General features: G+C 50.0%; 1 protein-coding gene across 4 annotated transcripts in view; it reads left to right on the forward strand.

The window, feature by feature from the left end:
- RNF144A (ring finger protein 144A) overlaps nt 1-24387 on the forward strand; it is a 96339-nt gene that overhangs the window by 42015 nt on the left and 29937 nt on the right. For all 4 annotated transcript variants that reach the window (XR_010990690.1, XM_068165196.1, XM_068165198.1 and 1 more), the window contains 3 exons: nt 12491-12595; nt 12806-12866; nt 14949-15156. Coding sequence is in view for 3 of the 4 variants with exons in the window: in XM_068165196.1 (XP_068021297.1) it covers nt 12491-12595; nt 12806-12866; nt 14949-15156 (374 nt within the window). In the remaining variant the exon portion in view is untranslated. The remainder of the gene's footprint in view (nt 1-12490; nt 12596-12805; nt 12867-14948; nt 15157-24387) is intronic.

The raw sequence follows: 24387 nt of genomic DNA on the forward strand, positions 1-24387 counted from the left end.
TGTGTTATCAGAGCCATCCACTTTAGACCATGTTGAGTCTGTGGCATGATGTGGTGTGGAGCCTTTGCCTTTGAACATCCAATTCAAAACTGGTAATCTGGGAGCTAAGAGAAGTTGTGACTCAGTTCCAATCACTTCAGAAGATGCTTTTACTCCTTCATAGGCAGCTAAAATTTCTTTCTCTGTTGGAGTATAATTATCCTCTGAACCTCTGTAACCTCAACTCCAGAAACCAAGAGGTCGTCCACGTGTCTCACCTGGAGCTTTTTGCCACAAGCACCAGGTTGGACCATTGTCACTTGCAGCCGTGTACAAAATGTTCTTAATGTCTGGACCATCTCGGACAGGTCCCAGACCCACTGCTTGAATTACCTCTTTCTTTATCTGGTCAAAGGCTGCTTGTTGTTCAGGTCCCCAGTGGAAACTGTTTCTCTTTCGAGTCACATCATACAGAGGTTTCACAATCTGACTGTATCCAGGAATGTGCAGTCTCCAAAATCCCACTATCCCCAAGAAACGTAGGGTCTCTTGCTTGTTTGTGGGATTTGCCATGGTAGAGACTCTATTTACCACATCCACTGGAATGTGTCGGCGTCCATCCTGCCACCACACTCCCAGAAATTGAGTCTCTGTGGTAGGTCCATTCACCTTGTCTCGCTTGATGGCAAAACCTGCATTCAGAAGAATGTCAATGATTTTGTTGCCTTTCTCGAAGACTTCCTCAGCAGTTTTACCCCAGACGATGATATCATTGATGAACTGGATGTGTTCTGGAGCACCGCCTTTCTCCAGAGCATCGTGGATCACTGCATGACAGATGCTTGAGCTGTGGATCCAGCCCATTGGCAGTCTGTTGAAAGTGTACTGGATTCCTCTCCAGGTGAAAGCAAACTGAGGCCTGCATTCCTCTGCTATGGGAATAGAGAAAAATGCATTAGCAATGTCTATGGTAGCATACCATTTGGCCTCTTTGGTTTCCAGCTCATACTGGAGTTCCATCATGTCTGGTACTGCTGCACTCATAGGTGGCGTCACTTCATTTAGGGCTCGGTTGTCTACCGTCAGACGCCAGTCTCCTTTCTACTTCCGCACAGGCCACACTGGACTGTTGAAAGGTGAATGAGTTTTGCTGATGACTTTCTGACTCTCCAACTGACGAATCAGATTCTGAATGGGCAACAAAGAGTCACGGTTGGTTCTGTATTGTCTGTGATGCACATTCTGGGAAGCAACCGGCAATTCAATGTCCTGTATCTTGTGTTGTCCCACAATTGCAGAGTCATCACAAAGCTCAGGTCTAACACACAGCTTCAGTTTTTTTCCATCAATTTCTACAGAAGCAACTCCAAAAGCCCTTTTGTAACCTCTAGGGTCTTTGAAACGCCCTTCTCTCAGAAAATCAATTCCCAAAATACAAGGTGTGTCAGGTCCGGTCACAACTGTATGCTTCCTCCATTGTTTACCAGTTAATCTTATATTAACCTCCAACTTACTTAACTCTTGAGATCCACCAGTGACTCCCTGAACAGTTATAGACTCTGATCCCTGATAATTTGATGGTATTATGGTGCACTGAGCTCCTGTGTCAACCAAGGCCCTGTTCTTCCGACATTGTGAAGTGTCAGGCCACTGGATGTACACATCCCAATAGATTCTTCGTCGGTGAAGAAAAATGAACTGTTTTCCATTTTTCTCATTTTCTTATATTCTTGGACTTTTGAGTCATCTACATCTGAGTATAGCCGGAATGGACTATGAACTTTACTCAGAAACTGTGAATATCATCTTGGAGTGGATGGACAGTATGAACAGTCAATGAAATTGTTTAGAAGGGGTGGACTGTGACCGTTTGAGTCTGTCCCTTTAAGAATGGGGACATTGTGGCTGAATGTTTATAAACGAAAGGCAGATCTAAACTAATTTCATTGGTTGATTGGGAGAAAGCACCTTTGAACTTGGAGTTCAGCAGAGACTCCTGGGCAGTCTTGCACTTCTCCCCCTTTCTGTTGTCGGCTCTCAGCTTTCTGAGGTTTCGGCCAGACTGACCTTGGAAAAAGATAAGGCCTCTTCTAACACATAACTGCCTAACTGCTTTTAATTAACAATTATTCCTTTTTCTCCCTTTCTAACCCTCTCTGGGAAAATTGGGGGGAGAAGGGGGTACAGGGGTGGGGAACTCTCCTCAGCAGAGGAGGGAAATCTCATTTCTGTGTTACTTTGTTGTATATTTCTGTATATATTGTAAATACTGTAAATTCTGTATATATTTCCCTGCATTCCCTGAACTGCATTGTAAATATAGCACATTCCTATGCTAATCCGGGTGTGCATTTTTTTTCCCTTTCAATTTTCTTCCCTTTACTTACAGGGGGGGGGAAGAAGGCTTTGTGCCCCTCCCCTTCAACCCTCGACACTTCTCCTCCCCCTGGCAGGAGGCAGGGCACCCCTAGTTATGGGGAATATGCCCACATGTGCATTGAGCACAGTGTGCCGTGTTATAACTGGAGCCACTGTTGGAGCTACTAGAGTTGTTCTGGGGAACTGTGGAAGTAACAGCTACCCTTCTGGTATTGCTACCTCGGGTTCTGCCACTTTGCAGTTCTCTCAATCTCCTGAAAAGAGTAGAAGTTGTTTGGCCATCCCACCTGTTCATGCTCTCACCAAACTGATCATGCAGAGTTATCCAAATAGTTCTACGAGATTGCCTTGGTGGTCTGTTTTGATTTGATCTGTTTTGGAATGACCTCCTTGGAGGACGTGTATTCCTCACAGATGAAACTTGTATCCACCTGGAGGAAGAATTGTAATTATCTCTTTGTGCCAATTGGTATATGGAATTCTTAAATTCATCCTTCAACTCTCTCATGCAATTCTCAGTTTTTCCAGACAGAGTTTCAATGGCTGAAACCAATGAAACACGTGTCATGCTATCCTCCAATTGTCTCATTTGATCACTGAATTCGTCAACCGTAGGAGGAGCTCCACCATAATTTCTTGACACAATTCTGCTCGCCAGATGTGGTGGAGAGGTTATTAAATGTATGAATATGAAATATGAATTATGAAAATATTATTTTTATTAATGATAAAACTATTAATAACCAATGAATCACCAACTTATATACATATTCTAGTGCACGTTCGTGAAATAGATTCCACAAGTGGCTTAGTGTTATGATTATAACTTAATTTAACTAGTTACAGACTATCTCTATATTTATATAATGAAGGGTGCAGTTCTGTCGCTTGGCCAGTAGATGGTGGGACGCGGGCGGATCCTGGCTCTACACAGCAATATTACAATCTTTATATGCGTCAGCGCTTACTCTGCTGGACGCGGATACTTTGAACTGAGTGCTAATGGATGGAAAGCACGTGAACGATATTCTGTTCCCTCCAGACAACAGGGATCGGTCCTGGTCAGCTTGCACGGCAGGGCGGGACGACGTGGCCGGTAGGTGGGCTCGGACGACATGGCAGCAGGCAAAGCTACGGGGGTCGGCCCAACCACGGCGATTCTCGGGGCTGATGCAAACAGCCTCGGGACGAGAATGCGGCTGCGTTAGGCAGCGGATTCTCATTTACTGAGCTTAAAGAAGCAGCGGGATTCTCGGAGTGGTCCCGGGTTCGGTGCAGTATAGGCACGAACAATGCTTTAGACTTCCCTGAGATTCACAGGGCTCAGAGTGGCATACGGCGGCTCTTCTCCCGCTACGGCGGAGCTAGGCATATGTGGACTCGGTATCGATCAAGTCCCTTTTCCCCAGCAACTGGGCAGATCTTACCCTCGGGGGATCAGTCCAGTCCTCCGGTGGCACAGTGGGCTCTCCCGGTCGGTACGACTGGCTGTAGCGATGCTGAGCTCAGGCGTCGCTAAGGTCCTCCCTCTGGGCTTCTTCACGATGCAGACGCTTCCAGTATGCGTGCATGTATAACAGAAGCTAACAACAATAATCTCAATGGCAAAGGCTGCAGCTCGAGAGTTACTCTCTTGAGCAAGCACAGAGACAAAGTGAGTGAGGGGGGCAACTTGTTTACCAACTGGGGTGATACTTATAGATTCCTTGAGGCTGGGCTTGACCAATGGGCACTCTCATAAGCAACTGGCTTCAGCCTATAGAAACTATGAAACTATAATCTTTGGTCTTTCCACTTCTAGTCTTTAAAACTGCTACTTGCTTAACTGGAGCTGTGTTTGAAGTTACAGCCACCTTAACAGAATCTAATAGGTTTTGAGATAGATCAGCTGCTGTGGGAGTGGCTTCCAGTCCCGCCATGCAAGATGGCGGAAATGACCTTGCCTCGTTAATGGTCGAAGAAGAAGAAGGAGGAGAAGAAGGAGGAGCCACCATGTTGGCAGTTGCCACTGCCCCTTGCATCTTGCCAGAATCATCAGCAAAACTGTTCAAAGCTGCTCTTCCAATAGACTTTTTAGCTTTCTCTTTAACTGACGCAGATTCTCCACACTCCTCATCACTAGACGTCTCTGGGACTGACCCAGAGGTACACCGCCTTTTCTTTGATCTATGCTTAATAATAAAACATGCTCTGGACATCTTTCTCTCCCAACACAGGGAAAATAGCAAATATGCAATCACTATCACCAGCAGCAGATTCACACTCATCAAATAAATCACCTTTGGATCCCAGCCATCACTTAAAGTTACTCTTTCCCCTACTGGGATCTTAAACTCCTTTATCTCAATCGGGAGAGTGCTAGAGGTCACATTCCTGTATCTCGCTGGCCAGAAAAAATCCATACAGCGTCCATACAGGAGCCTGACCCTGTACATAAACCACAAATAAATTTTGTGCATCATATATTTACCCAGATGATCGACAAGGAGGCCCAGACAATACTTGTAGACCAGAACCGAACATATTGAAAATAGCAATTGCTTAAAAATTCAAAGCACCTTTATGTTTGCTAGTCCGGCTAGAGCAAGCAATAAAGCAATAAAGCAATAAATCAAGCTAATTATCCTCAAGCCCCGAGTTGGGCCGCCAAGAAAAAATGTCGTGGGTTTGGGAGGAAGGCTTATCCTTCTTCCCCCCACAAAGAGAAAGAGAAATAAACAAAACCACAGCTAGCCACAGCCAGAGGAGCAAAAAGGGAAAATGCTGTATTTACAAGCAGTTTTAGGGGATGCAGGGTATATATACACAATTTACAGTATTTACAATATATACACAGAAATATACAGCAAAGTAATACAGGAACGAAATACCCCTCCTCTGCTGAGGAGGGTTCCCCCCCTGTACCCCCCTTCTCTCCCCTTTTTCCCAAAGAGGGATAGAAAGAGAGAAAAAGAGGAATTGTTAATTAAAGCAGACTATGTTAGTAGAGGCCTTATCTGTCCAAGGTCAGTCTGGCAGAGAGCCTAGAAGCTGGAAAGGAAGAGGGCAGAATCAAAACTGAGGAAAGTCTCAGCTGGACTCAAAACTTAAAGTTGCACTCTACCAATCCACCAATGAAATCCATTTAGACCTGTCCCTTGTTTACAAAACATTCAGCCGTACTGTCCCTTTCTTAAAGGCACAGCCTCAAATGGTCACAGAAGTGTGGAGGTGAAGGGAGGAGGTTGCTCTTCCACAGCAGCAAGGTTTGGGGTGAAGTCCACCTTGCTCCTCTGCTTTGGTGGTGCTCATGCTGCTCACTCCTGGGTTTGCTGCCAGGGGTTCAGTTGTGACAGGTAAAATGCTGTGGTTGCTATGGGAGAAGGGCTCTGGTGGTACCCAGATTGCTGATGTGGTCTCCATGGAAGCTGTAAGGCTTCTGGGAGTCCCAGTTCCCATCTTTCCTTCCTCTGGAAAAGATCTGTGGCTGGGAGAGCTGGGGCTCTCCAGCCTGGAGAAGAGAAGGCTCTGGGGAGACCTCAGAGCAGCCTTCCAGTACTGGAAGGGGCTACAGGAGAGCTGGGGAGGGACTTGTGACAAGGGCTGGGAGTGACAGGACAAGGGACAATGGCTTTGAGCTGGGAGAGGGGAGAGTGAGACTGGAGATGAGGAAGACATCCTTGCCAGTGACGCTGGGGAGACACTGGCACAGGCTGCCCAGGGAGGCTGTGGCTGCCTCCTCCCTGGAGGTGTTCAAGGACAGGCTGGATGAGGCCTTGAGCAGCCTGGGCTGGTGGGAGGTGTCCCTGCCCATGGCAGGGGGTTGGCACTGGCTGAGCTTTGAGGTCCCTTCCAATCCAACCCCATTGTATGGATTCATGACGCATCAAGTTGAGATAGTTCTTTTGTAGAAACAAGGCAAGAGAGCAGCCTCCTGTGCCCTCTGGCACCAAGCACTGGCACAGGCTGCCCAAGCAGCTGCTGGGGTCACCATCCCTGCAGGGGTTCAGAGCACATGCAGACATTGGAGCTGGGGACATGGTTTAGTGGCCATGGTGGTGCTGGGTCAGAGTTGGACTCAGTGACCTTGGAGATCCTTTCACAATATCACAGAATCACCAAGGTTGGAAGAGACCTCAAGGATCATCAAGTCCAATCTGTCACCACAGACCTCATGACTAAACCATGGCACCAAGTGCCACATCCAGTCCCCTCTGGAACCCCTCCAGGGATGGGGACTCCACCACCTCCCTTCACTTTCCAAGTGAAACCCTCCTGAGATTCCTATTCCTTGTACCAGTGGATTCCAGGGCATCTGCCTCTCTGTCTGCCCTCCTCAGAAACCTGTAGGGAGCAATGAGCGCCACGCTCAGCCTCCTTCTCTCCAAACTAAGCATTTCTCACTCCTGCCGGCCCTGGTCCCAGCTCCTTTGCCCTCCTCTGGCTGGTGGAGTCCCCAGCCCTGGAGGTGTTCTAGAACCCCCACAGCAAACTCCTGGCCAAGCTGCCAGCCCATGGCTTGGACAGCAGCACTCTGAGCTGGGTTAGGAACTGGCTGGAGGCTGAGACCAGAGAGTGGTGGTGAATGGTGCCACATCCAGCTGGCAGCCAGGCACCAGTGGTGTGCCCCTAGAATCAGTGCTGGGCCCCATCCTCTTTAACATCTTTATTGATGATCTGGATGAGGGGATTGAGTCCATCATCAGTAAATTTGCTGACGACACCAAGCTGGGGGCAGGAGTTGATCTGCTGGAGGGTAGAGAGGCTCTGCAGAGGGACCTCGACAGGCTGGACAGATGGGCAGAATCCAAGGGCATGAGATTGAACACATCTAAGTGCCGGGTTCTGCACATTGGCCACAACAACCCCATGCAGTGCTACAGGCTGGGGTCAGAGTGGCTGGAGAGCAGCCAGGCAGAGAGGGACCTGGGGGTACTGGTCGATGGCAGGCTGAACATGAGCCTGCAGTGTGCCCAGGCAGCCAAGAGGGCTAATGGCATCCTGGCCTGCATCAAAGAACTTTATTTAGAATAAACTTTATTTAGAATAAACCAAAACAGGTTGGAAGAGACCTTCAAGATCATCACGTCCACCCATCAACCAATCCAACCCACCCAAACAGCTAACCCATGGCACCAAGTACCCCATCAAGTCTCCTCCTGAACACCTCCAATGACGGTGACTCCACCACCTCCCTGGGCAGCCCATTCCAATGGACAATCACTCTTTCTGTATAGAACTTCTTCCTAACATCCAACCTGAACCTCCCCTGGCGCAGCCTGAGACTGTGTCCTCTTGTTCTGGTACTGGGTGCCTGGGAGAACAGACCATCATCCGCCTGTCTACAACCTCCCTTCAGGGAGTTGGAGAGAGTGATAAGGTCACCCCTGAGACTCCTCTTCTCCAGGCTGAGCAACCCCAGCTCCCTCAGTCTTTCCTCATAGGGCTTGTGTTCCAAACCCCTCACCAACTTTGTTGCTCTTCTCTGGACTCGTTCCAGCAAGTCAACATCCTTCCTAAACTGAGGGGCCCAGAACTGGACACAGTACTCGAGGTGTGGCCTAACCAGTGCAGTGTACAGGGGCAGAATGACCTCCCTGCTCCTGCTGGCCACACTGTTCCTGATGCAGGCCAGGATGCCATTGGCCCTCTTGGCTGCCTGGGCACACAGCAGGCTCATGTTCAGCCTGCCATCGATCAGTACCCCCAGGTCCCTCTCTGCCTGGCTGCTCTCCAGCCACTCTGACCCCAGCCTGTAGCACTGCATGGGGTTGTTGTGGCCAATGTGCAGAACCCGGCACTTGGATGTGTTAAATCTCATGCTGTTGGACTCTGCCCATCTGTCCAGCCTGTCGAGGTCCCTCTGCAGAGCCTCTCTACCCTCCAGCAGATCAACTCCTGCCCCCAGCTTGGTGTCGTCAGCAAATTTACTGATGATCGACTCAATGCCCCCATCCAGATCATCAATAAAGATGTTAAAAAGCATGGGGCCCAGCACCGATCCTTGGGGCACACCACTAGTGACTGGCTGCCAGCTGGATGTGGCACCATTCACCACCACTCTCAGGGCCCAGCCCTCCAGCCAGTTCCTAACCCATCGCAGTGTGCTCCCGTCCAAGCCATGGGCTGACAGCTTGGCCAGTAGTTTGCAATGGGGGACGGTGTCAAAGGCCTTGCTGAGGTCCAGGTAGACTACATCCACAGGCCTCCCCACATCCACCAGGTGGGTCACCTGATCATAGAAGGAGATCAGGTTGGTCAGGCAGGACCTGCCCTTCCTAAGTCCATGCTGGCTGGGCCTGATCCCTTGGCCATCCTGTAAGTGCTGTGTGATTGCACTCAGGATGACCTGTTTCATGATCTTGCCTGGCACTGAGGTCAGGCTGACAGGCCTATAATTCCCTGGCTCATCCAACCGGCCCTTCTTGTGGATGGGCACAACGTTGGCCAGCTTCCAGTCCTCTGGGACCTCTCCAGTGAGCCAGGACTGCTGGAAAATGATGGAGAGTGGATTGGCCAGCTCATCTGCCAGCTCTCTCAGCACCCTAGGATGAATCCCATCTGGTCCCATGGACTTGTGGGGATCCAGGCTGCTAAGGAGAGTTCCAACCACCTCCTCATGGAACATAGGGAAACTGTGCAGCTCCCTGGCTCCTTCTGCCAGCTCTGCAGGCCAGCTGTCAGGAAGACGTTCTGTCCTTCTAGTAAAAATTGAGGCAATGAAGGTGTTAAGTATCTCTGCCTTTTCCTCATCCTTTGATACAACATTTCCCTCCATGTCAATCAAGGAGTGGAGGTTGTCCTTGCCCTTCATCTTGCTATTAATCAATTTATAGAAGGACTTTTTGTTGTCCTTCACAGTAGAGTCCAGTTTAAGCTCCAAGTGTGCTTTTGCCTCCCTAATTTTCTTCCTACAAGACCTAGCAACATCCTTAAATGTTCCGTGGGTTGCCTCCCCTCTCTTCCAAAGGTGATACACCCTCTTTTTTTCCCTTAGTTCCATTAAAAGTTCATTAACCATCCAGGCTGGCCATCTGCCCCGGCGGCTCATCTTCCGGCACATTGGCACAGCCTGTCCCTGAGCCTTCAACAATTCTTCATTGAAGTAGGTCCAGCTCTCCTGGACCCCTTTGTTTTTAAGGGCTTTATCCCAAGGAACCCTCTGAATTAGTTCCTTGAGTAACCCGAAGTCTGCCCTCCGGAAGTCCAGAGTGGAGGTCTTCTTGCTGCCCCTCTTGGCTTGACCAAAAACTGAGAATTCAATTATCTCGTGGTCACTGGACCCCAAACACCCTCCAACCACCACATCACCCACCAGCCCTTCCCTGTTGGTGAAGAGGAGGTCAAGCATAGCCTTGCCCCTGGTAGGCTCTCGCAGCACCTGGGATAAGAAGCTGGCCTCCATGCATTCTAAGAACCTCCTAGACTGTCTCCTCTCTGCTGTGTTGAGATCCCAGCAGATGTCGGGCAGGTTGGAGTCACCCATGAGAACAAGGTCCGGAGATCTTGAGACAGCCCTAAGCTGCCTATAGAATGCTTCGTCAACATCTTCCTCCTGGTTGGGTGGTCTATAACAGACTCCAACCAGGGTGTCTGCCCTGCCGGTCTTCCCTCTAATTCTTATCCACAAGCATTCAACCCGATCATCCCTAATCTCCATCTCAATGGCATCTAGTGCCTTCCTGATGTACAGGGCCACCCCTCCACCCCTTCTTCCCGGCCTGTCTCTCCTGAAGAGCTTGTAACCGTCAATTGCAGCGCTCCAGTCATGTGAGTTGTCCCACCACGTCTCTGTGATGGCAACTACATTATAACTTTCCTGCTGCGTCAAGGCTTCCAGCTCCTCCTGTTTGTTACCCATGCTTCGTGCATTAGTGTACATGCACTTCAGCTGGACTGCTGGTTTCACCTCCGACTCTAGCTTGTCGCCCCCATACTCTTGTCTGAGGGGACTAGTTTCAGCCCCTTCCCCCTTCGAAACTAGTTTAAAGCCCTGTCGATGAGACCTGCCAATTCCCTACCCAGGATCTTTTTACCTTTCGGGGACAGGCCGTTCTCATATACAGTGACCTTTCCCCTTCTCTGGGACAGATGTACTGTATCTATTGCCTGCTGGCCTGGTGCAGTAGAAAGTTTCCCAATATCAAAAAAACCAAAATTCTTTTGACTGCACCAGCCTCTAAGCCACTTGTTAACTATAGCTGCTGACCTGTTCTTTACGGTATTTCCTCCTGCAGTTAAGGGTATTGATGAAAAAATTATTTGTGCCCCTGACCCCTCAACCAGGTCTCCCAGGGCCCTGAAGTCATCTTTGATAGCCCTGGGAGTTCTGGTTGCAACATCATCATTCCCTAACTGCATAACTAGTAAAGGGTAGTAGTCAGAGGGCTGCACCAGTTTAGGCAGCCTACTGGTAACATCATTAACTTGGGCTCCTGGCAGACAACAGAGTTCCCTATGAGATGGGTCAGGCCGACATGTAGGGCTCTCCATTCCCCTCAGAAGGGAATCACCAATAACAATTACCCTCCTCTTTTTTTTGAGGCAACAGGTCTTGATGCCAGGGGAAGGCTGTTTAACCTTAGGCTGCTTTGCCTTAGGCTGTTTAGCCTTAGGCTGCTTAGCCTTAGGGAGAACCCCAGATGGTGTTTCCTCTGGCATCAGGACCACCTCACCCTCAATCTCCAGTGCTCCATATCTGTTTTCCAAGAGCAGCGGGGAAGGTGAGGGGAGGCAAGGAGGTTTAACTTTGTATCTTTTGAGAGGAACCTGCGTCCATTCCCCTCTGCTTTTTGAATAACCAGCCTCTGCTGGGGGAGCCTGCAGAGCCTGCTTACTCCGATTCAACTCTTTCCTCTTCTGGTTTATCTCTTTCCTCCTTTGGTCCATCTCCTTCCTCCTCTGGTTCATCTCTTTCCTACATTTCCTTACATTTCTAAGACTAGCAAACTTATCCTTCAGTCTGGCCACCATATTAAGCAGATAGTCAACCTGCTCACACCTTATACAAGAGTTGCCCCCACTACCCTGCATCTCAAGTGCCAGGCTCCAGCATTCTCTACAGCCAGATACCTGGACAGCTACATGCTTCTGTTCTACCTCGGTCTGGGTCGACACTGATTTTTTTAGGGAGATTTTGCTGAGAGTTACAACCATGGCTGTCCCTGACCACTGCACCTACTGCCAATTTAAAAGAAAAAAAAAAAAAAAAAGTGGGGCGGCGCATGAGAGTACAAGAGAATACGGGCTGCCTGACGAAGAGAGCCCGCACGAGCCGCAGCAGAGCCTTTTAAATTCAGCCGCTCCTGCCACTGGGATCACGAGTCTGACCACGTGAAAGGGCGGCTGCTCCTTCCTCGCGGCAAAACTTGGCAGCGATGGTGATTCCCGCAGCCCGAAAAGGAGAGCAGCGGCTGGTCCCCGGCGGTTGCTGGCCTGCAGGGGCAGGGAGGTCATTCTGCCCCTGTACACTGCACTGGTTAGGCCATACCTTGAGTCCTGTGTCCAGTTCTGGGCTCCTCAGGTTAGGAAAGATGTTGAGCTGCTGGAAGGTGTCCAAAGAAGGGCAACAAAGCTGGGGAGGGGTCTGGAGCACAGCCCTGTGAGGAGAGGCTGAAGGAGCTGGGGTTGCTTAGCCTGGAGAGGAGGAGACTCAGGGGTGACCTTATTGCTCTCTACAACTACCTTAAGGGAGGTTGTAGACAGGCAGAGGTTGGCCTCTTCTCCCAGGCAGCCAGCACCAGAACAAGAGGACACAGTCTCAGGCTGTGCCAGGGGAGGTTTAGGCTGGATGTTAGGAAGAAGTTCTACACAGACAGAGTGATTGCCCATTGGAATGGGCTGCCCGGGGAGGTGGTTGAGTCACCATCACTGGAGGTGTTCAGGAGAAGACTTGATAGGGTGCTTGGTGCCATGGGTTAGTTGATTAGGTAGTGCTGGATGATAGGTTGGACATGGTGATCTTGAAGGTCTCTTCCAACCTGGTTTGTTCTATTCCATTCCATTCCAACCCTGTGGCCGTGGCCCTTGGCGCCATGGTTTGGTGGCCATGGTGGGGTTGGGTGGCTGGTTGGACTGGCTGCTCTCAGAGGTCTTTCCCAAGCTCACTGATGGCTCTTAGTGGGAGGATGCCCTCTTTCTTTCCCTCTTACAGTGCCTAAAGCAGTATGTGGAGCTCCTGATCAAAGAAGGCCTGGAGACAGCCATCAGCTGCCCTGATGCTGCCTGCCCCAAGAGAGGCCATCTGCAAGAGAATGAGGTACTGCAGACACCTTCTCCCCCTGCCTGCCCAGCATGTTCAGCTGGCTCTGGCAGCTGCCACATAGGCTTTTAAGAACTCCGTAAAGGGCAAAGATTTTGATCTCCATGTCTTAAAAATGCCTTGAGATGATTTTTCTGCTGTTCCTAACTGGAAATTTGTCTTCTCCTGATGTTTTTTTTTCTCCCCCCCTTCCCCTTCCCTCACCAGATTGAGTGCATGGTTGCCTCAGAAATCATGCAGAGGTATAAGAAGCTCCAGTTTGAGAGAGGTAAGCACCTGGAACATGACCCTTTGCATGGCTGTGGGGAGGGGGAAGTCCAGAGCACCCCCATAAATGCTGAGGGAAGCAGAATCAGAGCAGGGCTTGGGTTGGGAGGGACCTCAAAGATCATCCAGCTCCAGACCCCTGCCACGGGCAGGGACACCTACCACCAGCCAGGGCTGCTGGATGGTAGCAGGAGCTTCACTTGCTACCCACACAAGAGCTGCTGCTTGGCTCACAGAGGAACAGGGCATTCCCTGGATGGCCTTGAGGGAACATTGCTGCCAGAGCCTCCTTCTCTCTGTCTCCTACTCAGAGACAACAAATCCATTCCTTGGAACATCAGACTGGATGCTTCACAGAGTCATAGAATGGGTTGGGTTGGAAGGGACCTCAAAGCTCATCCAGTTCCAACCCCCTGCCATGGGCAGGGACACCTCCCACCAGCCCAGGCTGCTCAAGGCCTCATCCAGCCTGGCCTTGAACACCTCCAGGAAGGAGGCAGCCACAGCCTCCCTGGGCAGCCTGTGCCAGTGTCTCCTCAGCCTCACTGCCAAGGATTTCTTCCTCATCTCCAGGCTCAATCTCCTCTCTCCCAGCTCAAAGCCATTGTCCCTTGTCCTGGCACTCTCAGCCCTTGTCCAAAGTCCCTCCCCATCTTTCTTGTAGTCCCTTCAGGTAGTGGAAGCTGGGGGTTGGTCTCTTCTCCCCTAGTAACAAGTGATAGGAGGAGAAGAAATGGCCTTGAGCTGCCCCAGGGGAGGTTTAGGTTAGAGATGAGGAGAAACTTGTTGACTGGAAGGGTTCTCCAAGCCTGGCACAGGCTGTCCAGGGGTGTGGCTGAATCCCCATCCCTGGAGGTGTTTGTCAGAGGCAAAGCTGTGGTGCTGAGGGCCATGGTTCAGCCCCAGCCTTGGCAGAGTTAGAGACAGGTTGGACTGGATGCTCTTCAAGGTCTTTCCCAACGAAACCCATTCTTTGGGTTTCACTTGGGCAGAGGCTAACTGGAAACAGAGTCCTTCTGGGCCACTGTAAGAAGCCTTTCTGCTGCCTAGCTTGGGCTGTGCTTAACTGCAGCTGAAGATGATGAGGCTGCAGAGGAGCTGTTCCCAAAGGCCTGCAGGGACAGGCCCAGGGGCAAGGGTTTGAAATGAGAGCAGAGCAGATTGAGAGTGGATGTGAGGAACAAGTTCTGCACCAGGAGGCTGCTGGAACACTGCAGCAGGTTGCCCAGGGAGGGAGCTGAGCCTCCATCCCTGGAGATCTTCAAGGTGAGGCTGGACAAGGCTCTGAGCAACCTGATCCAGTGGAGGATGTCCCTGCTGAGTGCAGGGGGTTGAGCTTTGGAGGTCCCTTCCAACCCAAACCCTTCTGTGATTCCAGGATGTCTCCTCCTCAGCTCAAGCTGAGTTCAGTGACTGAAAGCAGGGAGTTAGAATAAACCTTTATTAGAATAAACCAAACCAGGTTGGAAGAGACCTTCAAGATCATCGCGTCCAACCCATCAACCATCCAACCCACCCAAACAGCTAACCCATGGCACCAAGCACCCCATCAAGTCTCCTCCTGAACACCTTCAATGACGGCGACTCCACCACCTCCCCGGGCAACCCATTCCATAGCGCAATCACTCTTTCTGTATAGAACTTCTTCCTAACATCCAACCTGAACCTCCCCTGGCGCAGCCTGAGACTGTGTCCTCTTGTTCTGGTACTGGGTGCCTGGGAGAAGAGACCATCATCAGCCTGTCTACAACCTCCCTTCAGGTAGTTGTAGAGAGTGATAAGGTCACCCCTGAGTCTCCTCTTCTCCAGGCTAAGCAGCCCCAGCTCCCTCAGCCTCTCCTCATAGGGCTTATGTTCCAAACCCCTCACCAACTTTGTTGGTGTTCATTCAAAGCCAGGGCACTCACTGCAGCCTGGTGCCCATTTGTAGGGCAGCCCCAGACTGATGTCTGAATTGGGAGGAATGAATGAAAAGCTTTCAGGTCTTCAAAGCCCTGCTAGTCAGGCTCAGCTGGAACAGGTTGTTGTGGGACGCCAAGCTTGTAGCCCCCAGGGAATTCTCTTCTCTTCCGTCCCTTTCCAGAAGTGCTTTTCGATCCCTGCCGGACTTGGTGTCCATCCTCTACGTGCCAGGCAGTTTGCCAGCTCCAGGAACAGAGCCCCCAGGACCCCCAGCTGGTCCAGTGCAAGGCCTGTGACATTGAGTTCTGCTCTGCTTGCAAGTCTAACTGGCACCCAGGCCAGGGCTGCCAGGAGAACATCCCAGTCTCCCTTCTGCCAGGAGAAACGAGGTAAAGTGCTGGGAAAGATCAGGGATGTGCAAACACAGCACCCAGGCTGCAAACAGGCTGGGGGAGGGATGGCAAAGAGTTGTTTTCCTCAGGCTTTGTTTGGGAGCTGATTCCTTCACTGAAGTCATGCTGGATCCTTGGAAGCTCTGCTCCAAAACTGGGTAGCTCTTGGCAGCCTCACTCCTACCAGTCCTGGCAAAGCACAGAGGAGCTGCTTGAGCCTCTATCTATTTAGCTTTATCTTTAACTGATACAGATTCTCCATTCTCCTCATTACTAGAAGTCTCTGGAGCAGAGCCAGAGCTGTGCTTCTTTCTCTTTGATCTATGCTTAATAATGAAGCAGGCCTTAGATACTTTTTTCTCCCGACACAGAGCATGTAACAAATACGCAATCACTATCATCAGCAGTAGATTCACACACATCAAATAAATCACCTTTGGATCCCAGACATCACTTAAAATTACTCTTTCACCTACCGGAATCTTAAACTCCCTTATCTCAATTGGGAGAGTGCTCGATGTCACATTTCTGTATCTTGTAAGCCAAAAGAATGCCATGCACCGGTCATAGAGAAGCTGAATCTTATATTTAAACCATAAATAAAATGTATGCATTAGATATTTCCCTATTTGATCAAGAAGCAAACCTAAACAATACTTGTAGATCAATACAGAACAGATTGAAAAGACTAGATGCTCTAAAATCCAAGACACTTTCATGTTTGCAACTCTGACTCGAGCAGGCAATAAATCAAGGTAATTTTGCCACATGTTGGGCATGCCAATTAAAAATGTGGGGGTGAGAGAAGGCCCAGTTCTCCCTCCCCCATTGTGGTGGTTTTAGAGAGAAGGGCCTAGCCTTCTCTCCGCCACAAAGAGGAAGAAAAACCACAGCTAGCCAGCCAGAGAAGCAAAAGAAAAAACATGCTATATTTTACAAGCAATTTTGGAGAATGCAGGATATGTACACAATTTACAGTATTTACAAGTATTGTGGAGGGTTAGAGAGAAAGGCCCAGCCTTCTCCCCCCACAAAGAGAAGAAAAAGAAATAACCACAGCTAGCCAGCCGGAGGAGCAAAAGGGAAATGCTATATTTACAAGCAATTTTTAGGGAATGCAGGATATATATACAATTTACAGTATTTACAATATAGACACAGAAATATACAGTAAATTAAAAGAAAAATGATAATACAGGAAAGAAATTCCCTCCTCTGCTGAGGAGGGTTCCCCCCTGTACACCCTTCTCTCCCCTTTTTCCCCAAAGAGGGTTAGAAAGAGAAAAAGAGCAGTTGTTAATAAAAGCAGTTATAAATTAAAGCAAAGTGTTAGTAGGCCACATGCTTATCTGTCCAAGGTCAGTCTGTCAGAGAGCCTAGAAGCAGACAAGCTGGGAAGGGAGGAGGGAAGAATGAACCGAGGAAAGTCTCAGCTGCACTCAAAACTTAAAGTTGCATTCTACCAATCTACCAATGAAATTCGTTTAGACCTGCCTTTTGTTTACAAAATATTCAGCCAGAGTGTCACAGTACTGTCCTTTTCTTAAAGGCACAGCCTCAAACAGTCACAGTCCACCCCTTCTAAACAATTTCATTGGCTGTTCATACTGTCCATCCAATCCAAAACAATATTTACAGTTTGTAAGTAAAGTTCATAGTCCATTCCAGCTATACTCAGATGTAGAAGATTCAAAAGTCCAAGAAAATCAGGAAATGAGAAAAATGGAAAACAGTTTATCTCTTCGCCGACGAAGCGAAGAAAAGGAAACAGGGATTCTCAGGGTCTCTTAGTTGACTCAGGACTCTCAGGGTTTCTCAGGGTTCGTGCACTGTAGATCCCTCGTAGATTCTTCCTTTGGACGCGATGTAGCTGCACAACAGATTGAAATTAAACTCTTTCAGCTAACGTTAAGTTTCTTTGTGGAATACACTGAATTTCACCATTCTCTTGCATTACCCAATAAGTGTGACCCGGACCTTCAGCTGAAACCACCCCTCGGACAGGTTTAGCCTCTCCTGAGGGAGAAAATACCCAGCTTTACCTAACAGATTCTTTTCTCTAACAACAGGAACTCTATCACCTTCTACTTTCTGTAGCAGATCTGAATGTGCAGGTCCAGCTCGGTTCACTGAACCTCTACTATTTACCAGCCTGGTTGCTTGTGCTAAATGTTTTTCCCAGTTTTTCAAAGATTCACCTCCCATGGCTTTAAGAGTGGTCTTCAACAAACCATTGTAGAGTTCAATTTTCCCTGCAGCTGGTGCATAGTAAGGAATGTGGAATATCTACTCAATACCGTGCTCTTTTGCCCAGTTCTTTACAAGGTTGTTCTTGAAATGAGTTCCATTGTCTGACTCAATCCTCTCTGGAGTTCCGTGTCTCCACAGGATCTGTCTCTCCAGACCAAGAATGGTGTTGCGTGCAGTTGCATGTGGAACTGGATAAGTTTCCAACCATCCAGTGTTTGCCTCTACCATAGTAAGCACGTATTGCTTACCAGAACGAGAACATGGTAGAGTGATGTAGTCAATCTGCCAAGCTTCACCATACTTGTACTTGGACCATCTGTCACCATACCACAAGGGCTTAAGTCGTTTTGCCTGCTTCATAGCAGCACAAATGTCACAGTCATGGATGACTTGTGTGATAGCATCCATGGAAATGTCTATGGATCTGTCACGAGCCCATTGGTATGTTGCATCTCTGCCTTGATGTCCTGACGAATGATGAGCCCACCGAGCTAAGAATATCTCACCTCGGTGTTTCCAGTCGAGATCAAGAGTCCATGTCTACATGAGAAACTCTTGCAGCTAGATCTGCCTGATGGTTGTGTTGCTGTTCCTCAGTAGCTTTGCTCTTAGGAATGTGAGCATCAATGTGTCTCACCTTCACTGGAATTCTCTCGACTCGATCAGCAATGTCCTGCCACAGTTCAGCTACCCAAATGGGTTTTCCTTTTCTCTGCCAACCACTCTTCTTCCAGTTCTTTTCAGCCAACCCCATAGAGCATTGGCTACCATCCATGAGTCGGTGTAGAGATAAAGCTTTGGCCATCTCTCACGTTCAGCTACGTCGAGAGCTAGCTGGATAGCTTTTACCTCTGCAAACTGACTGGATTCTCCTTCTCCATCCTTTGCCTCTGCAACTCAGCGTGTTGGACTCCCCACTGCAGACTTCCACCTTCGCTTGTTTCCGAGAAGAGGACAGGCACCATCTGTGAACAAAGCATATTTCTTTTCATCGTCAGAAAGGTCATTGTAAGGAGGAGCTTCCTCAGCACAAGTTACTTTCTCCTCTGGAGGTTTAGCACAGTTGGTACCTTCAGGCCAACTTGAAATTACCTCCACTAGACCAGATCTCTCAAGATTTCCCATTCGAGCTCTCTGTGTTATCAGAGCCATCCACTTAGACCATGTTGAGTCTGTGGCATGATGTGGTGTGGAACCTTTGCCTTTGAACATCCAATTCAAGACTGGTAATCTGGGAGCTAAGAGAAGTTGTGATTTAGTTCCAATTACTTCAGAAGATGCTTTTATTCCTTCAGAGGCAGATAGAATCTCTTTTTCAGTTGGAGTATAATTTGTTTCTGAACCTCTGTAACCTCGACTCCAGAAACCAAGAGGTCGTCCACGTGTCTCACCTGGAGCTTTTTGCCACAAGCACCAGGTTGGACGATTGTCACTTGCAGCCGTGTACAAAATGTTCTTAATATAGTTTCATAGTTTCATAGTTTCATTCAGGGTTGGAAGGGACCACAAGGATCATCTAGTTCCAACCCCACTGCCATGGGCAGGGACACCCCACACTAGATCAGGCTGGACAGAGCCTCATCCAGCCTGCTCTTAAACACCCCCAGGGACGGGGCCTCGACCACCTCCCTGGACAACCCATTCCAGGGTTTCACCACTCTCATGGTGAAGAACCTCCTCCTCACATCCAGCCTGAATCTCCCCACCTCCAGCTTCATTCCATTCCCCCTAGTCCTATCACTACCTGATATCCTGAGAAGTCCTTCCCCAGCCTTCCTGTAGGCCCCCTTCAGATACTGGAAGGCGACAATTAGGTCTCCTCGGAGCCTTCTCTTCTGCAGACTGTACAGCCCCAACTCCTTCAGTCTGTCCTCATAGGAGAGGTGCTCCAGCCCTCTGATCATCCTCGTGGCCCTTCTCTGGACACATTCCAGCACCTCCACATCCCTCTTGTAATAGGGGCTCCAGAACTGGACACAGTACTCCAGGTGGGGTCTCACCAGGGCTGAGTAGAGGGGGAGGATCACCTCCCTTGAACTGCTGGCCACACTTCTCCTGATGCAGCCCAGGATCTGATTGGCTTTGCGGGCTGCAAGTGCACACTGAGAGCTCATGTTGAGCTTTTTGTCCACCAGCACCCCCAAGTCTCTCTCCTCAGGGCTACCCTCCAGCCAGTCACTGCCCAGCCTGTATTTGTGCCTGGGATTGCCTCGACCCAGATGCAGGACCCTGCACTTGCTCTTATTGAACTTCATGAGGTTGGCCTGTGCCCACCTCTCCAGCCTGTCCAGGTCCCTCTGGATGGCCTCCCTTCCCTCCAGCGTGTCTGCTGCACCACACAGCTTGGTGTCATCAGCAAACTTGCTGAGGGTGCACTCAATGCCACTGTCCATGTCCCCCACAAAGATGTTGAATAAGACAGGTCCCAGGACTGATCCCTGAGGGACTCCACTTGTCACTGGCCTCCACTGGGACATGGAGCCATTGACAGCCACTCTTTGGGTGCAGCCATCAAGCCAGTTCCTTATCCATCTAGTAGTCCACCCATCAAACCCATGTGTCACCAGTTTGGAGACCAGGATGTGGTGTGGGACAGTGTCGAAGGCTTTGCTCAGGTCCAGGTAAACGACATCAGTTGCTCGCCCCTCATCTATTAATTTTGTCACCTGCTCATAGAAGGCCACCAGGTTGGTCAGGCAGGATTTGCCCTTGGCAAAGCCATGCTGACTGTTCCCAATCACCTCTTCACTATTCTTTTGAGCGAGTAGTGACTCCAGGAGGATCTGTTCCATGATCTTTCCAGGCACAGAGGTGAGACTGACTGGCCTGTAGTTCCCTGGTTCCTCCTTCTTGCCCTTTTTGAAGATGGGGGCAATGTTTCCCCTTTTCCAGTCTGTGGGGACTTCACCAGACTGCCAGGACTTTTGAAATATAATAGAGAGGGGTTTAGCAACCTCATCTGCCAGTTCTCTCAGTACCCGTGGGTGTAACCCGTCGGGTCCCATGGACTTGAACACTTTCAGGTTCTTCAGATGATCACGAACCTGATCTGCACTTACAATGGGCAGTTCTTCCTCCCCGTCCCTGGCTTTGACTTCCATAACATCAGGAGTGTGGCTAGAGGCCCTTGCAGTGAAGACTGAGGTAAAGAAGTTATTAAGTACCTCAGCCTTTTCCTCATCACATGTGACCATGTCACCATTTTCCTTTCTGAGGGGGCCCACACCTTCCCTAGTCTTCTTCTTCCCATTAATATACCTGTAAAAGTTCTTAGTATTCCCTTTAATCTCCCTGGCTAGATTCAACTCAAACTCTGCTTTGGCTTTCCTAACCAGGACTCTTGCTGCTCGGGCAGCTTCCTTGTATTCCCCCTGTTCTACCTGTCCTTCCCTCCACTTCCTGTAGAGTTTCCTTTTAAGTAATAGTGTGTCCAGTAGCTCCTTGCCCATCCAGGCAGGCCTCCTAGCATTCTTACCTGCTTTTCTCTTTGTTGGTACACAGAGCTCCTGGACACAGAGGAGGTGGTCCTTGAATACTGACCAGCTGTCCTGGGTCCCTCTTCCCTCCAGGGCTTTGTCCCACGACACTTTGGCTAGCAGATCCCTGAAGCGATCAAAATCTGCATGCCTAAAGTCTAGGGTCGTGAGCTTGGAATACTTCCTCCTGATTGCCCTGAGGATGTTAAATTCAACTGCTTCATGGTCACTGCAGCCAAGGCCGTCTATGAGCCTCACATTGCTTACCAGCCCTTCCCTGTTGGTGAGAACAAGGTCCAGCATAGCACCATTTCTTGTTGGTTCCTCCACCATTTGGAGGAGGAAGTTGTCTTCTATGCAGTCCAGGAACATCCTGGATTGCTGGTGCCTTGCTGTGTTGTCCCTCCAGCAGATGTCCGGGTGGTTGAAATCACCCATGAGGACCAGGGCTTGTGACCTGGAAGCTGCTTCTATTTGCCTATGGAGGGCCTCATCTGCTTGGATCTGCTGGTCAGGTGGCCTGTAGGAGACCCCCACAGTAATATCTTCTTCCCCTGTCCTGCCTTTAATTTTGACCCATACACTCTCAACTAGCTTATCATCCCTCCCCAGTTGGAGCTCCACTGATTCCAACTGGCTATTGACATAGAGGGCAACACCTCCTCCTCTCCTTCCCTGCCTATCCTTCCTAAAGAGTTTATACCCATCTATGCCTACATCCCAGTCATGGGATTCATCCCACCAAGTTTCAGTAACAGCCACTATGTCGTGGCATCCCAGCAGCACAGTGGCCCTTAACTCATCCTGTTTGTTGCCCAAGCTGCGCGCATTCGCATAGAAGCACTTCAGCTGGGCTGGCCCTGTCCTCCTCTTGTGCCAAATCCCCTCGGTTTCCACAGAATGTCCTGGTGGATCATTCGTGGCTTGCCTCAGGGTAGCAAGTTGAGAGCCCTTACCAGCTCTCCTTCTCTCTACTGCTGGTGAGCTGCCCCTCTGTTTGTCACCAGCCAGCAGGAGACTATTAACCCCTTCCCCCTTCAAATCTAGTTTAAAGCCCTATCAATGAGCCCTGCCAATTCCTGCCCCAGGATTCTTATCCCACTCTGGGACAAGTGTGTCCCATGAGTTGTTTTCAGCTCAGGTGCCTTGAAAACCAATCCATGATTGTGGAACCCAAAGCCCTGTCGATGGCACCAGCCCCTGAGCCATGAATTGATCTGTCGGCCCTTCCTCAGTGTGTCCTCATCCATTGCTGACGTTAGAGGGATGGCAGAGAACACGACTTGAGCCCCTGATCCCTTTAGCATTTGCCCTAAGGTTCTGAAGTCTTTTTTAATAGATTGTGAGCCTCTCATTGTTACATCGTCACTGCCCACCTGAAAGACCAGCAGTGGGTAGTAGTCTGAAGGACTCACGAGGTTGGGAATTCTATCTACAACATCTTTTACTTGGGCACCAGGGAGGCAGCTGACCGCTCTATGAAATGGGTCTGGTCTGCATATTGGGCCCTCTGTTCCCCTCAGTAGGGAGTCTCCTATGACGATGACCCTGCGAGGTTTCTTTTCTGGGTAAGTTTTGATGGCTGGCCTGAGGCAACCTGTCATTGGTGCAGCTTCTGACCTTCTTGGGTCCTCGACCTTACCAATGACCTGTTCCTCCTGCAGAGCCTCATACCTGTTCTGTAACTGCACTGGAGGCAGCGTGCTGCTCACAGGAGCAGACTTCCTTTGTTTGCATTTCTTCCGTCGGGCAGAGACCTGTTCCCATTGGCCCTGCTCATGGGGGTTACTACAGGGAGGTTGAGAATCTTGCTTCTGGGAAGGTATCAAACTCCCTGTTCCCCTAAGTGTTACCCCCTGTTCTGGTTTAGAAGAGATTACATCATGGGAATTGTCAATTTTCTGCTCGCCATCTCTTCTAGCTCTTAGCCTTTCCACCTCTTCTTTTAGTTTGACCACCATGCTCATCAGATCACTGACCTGCTCACACCTGAAACAGGAGCTGCTCCCTCCAGCCTCCATGTCGAGTGCCAGGTTCCAGCACTCACTGCAGCCACCTGCCTGAACATCTGCATGCTTGTGTGTGGTCTCTGTTTGGGTGCCCACTGTCCTTCTGTTAGCCTTTGCTCTAGTGGTGACCATCTTGCAGTAACCACCCTCTCCACACGGCTTTTTTTTTTTTTTTTTTTTTTTTTTTTTTTTTCTTTCCCCTGTCAGTGAGAAGGCGAGCTGCGCTTCTCAAGCTGCCTCTCTCCTCAGCCACGCGCTGGGGTCTGTTTGGTTTGCGCGCGGTCTCCGCGGCAACCCCTCCCCCAGCTACGACACTGCCCTCCGGCAGGTAGGCAATCCGAGCCCGCTGCCCCTCCTCCTCTCTTTGGAAAGTCCCAAGCCACCAGCCCCTTACCGCCTGAAAAGCAAGGGAATCAAAGCCAAAAGCCAAACTCCCAGAGCTGCGCTTCTCAAGCTGCCTCTCTCCTCAGCCACGCGCTGGGGTATCTTGTAATGGGTTGGGGCAAGCCCCCTCCCCACCACAGGGCAGAAACAACGACTCAGACAAAGGGATTGCAAAAGTGATGGAAAGTTTAAATAGAAAAACATTTAAAAAAAACCAAACAAACAACAATGAAAGCTTTACAGAGAACCACAAGCACCGTGACAAAGAGAGAGATCCCACAACATGCCCAAGAGCATCCCATCCCCACCTGGGGGTACACCCAACCCCCCCCCCAGGGCTCTTTCCTCCCCCCCCCAACCCAGCCTTGGGCCTGGGTAGGCCCAAGGGAGGCGGCTCATGCCATTTTACCTAGGCTGCAGCTGGGGATAAAAGAGGAAGTGAAGACCCCGCATGGGCATTTTATAGGGGAGCAGGGCATTATGGGAAATGAAATACCTGCCTGTGTCCACCCCCTGGGCTGGGCCCACCCGTAGGGACCTCCCAGGTGTGTTCTGTGCAGTGGCATCCAGGCCAGCACCCAGCCTAAACCACCACATATCTTCAATGTCCTCTTCAACATCTTCATCGATGATCTGGATGAGGGGGTCGAGTCAGTCATCAGCAAGTTTGCAGATGACACCAAATTAGGGGCAGATGTTAGTCTGTTAGAGGGTGGAAAGGCTCTGCAGAGGGACCTCGACCGACTGGACAGATGGGCAGAGTCCAATGGGATGGCATTCAACAAGTCCAAGTGCCGAGTGCTGCACTTTGGCTACGGCAATCCCATGCAGAGCTACAGGCTGGGGTCGGAGTGGCTGGAGAGCTCCCAAACAGAGAGGGCCCTGGGGGTGCTGATCGACAGCCACCTGAATATGAGCCAGCAGTGTGCCCAGGTGGCCAGGAGGGCCAATGGCATCTTGGCCTGCATTAGGAATAGTGTGGCCAGCAGGAGCAGGGAGGTCATTGTGCCCTTGTACTCTGCTTTGGTTAGGCCACACCTTGAGTACTGTGTCCAGTTCTGGGCCCCTCAGTTTAAGAAGGACATCGAAACACTTGAACGTGTCCAGAA

This window comes from Melanerpes formicivorus, unplaced genomic scaffold, assembly GCF_026170545.1.
Source record: "Melanerpes formicivorus ecotype bairdi unplaced genomic scaffold, bMelFor1.0.p_v2 SCAF_86, whole genome shotgun sequence".
In the NCBI taxonomy this organism is placed as follows: Eukaryota; Metazoa; Chordata; class Aves; order Piciformes; family Picidae; genus Melanerpes; species Melanerpes formicivorus.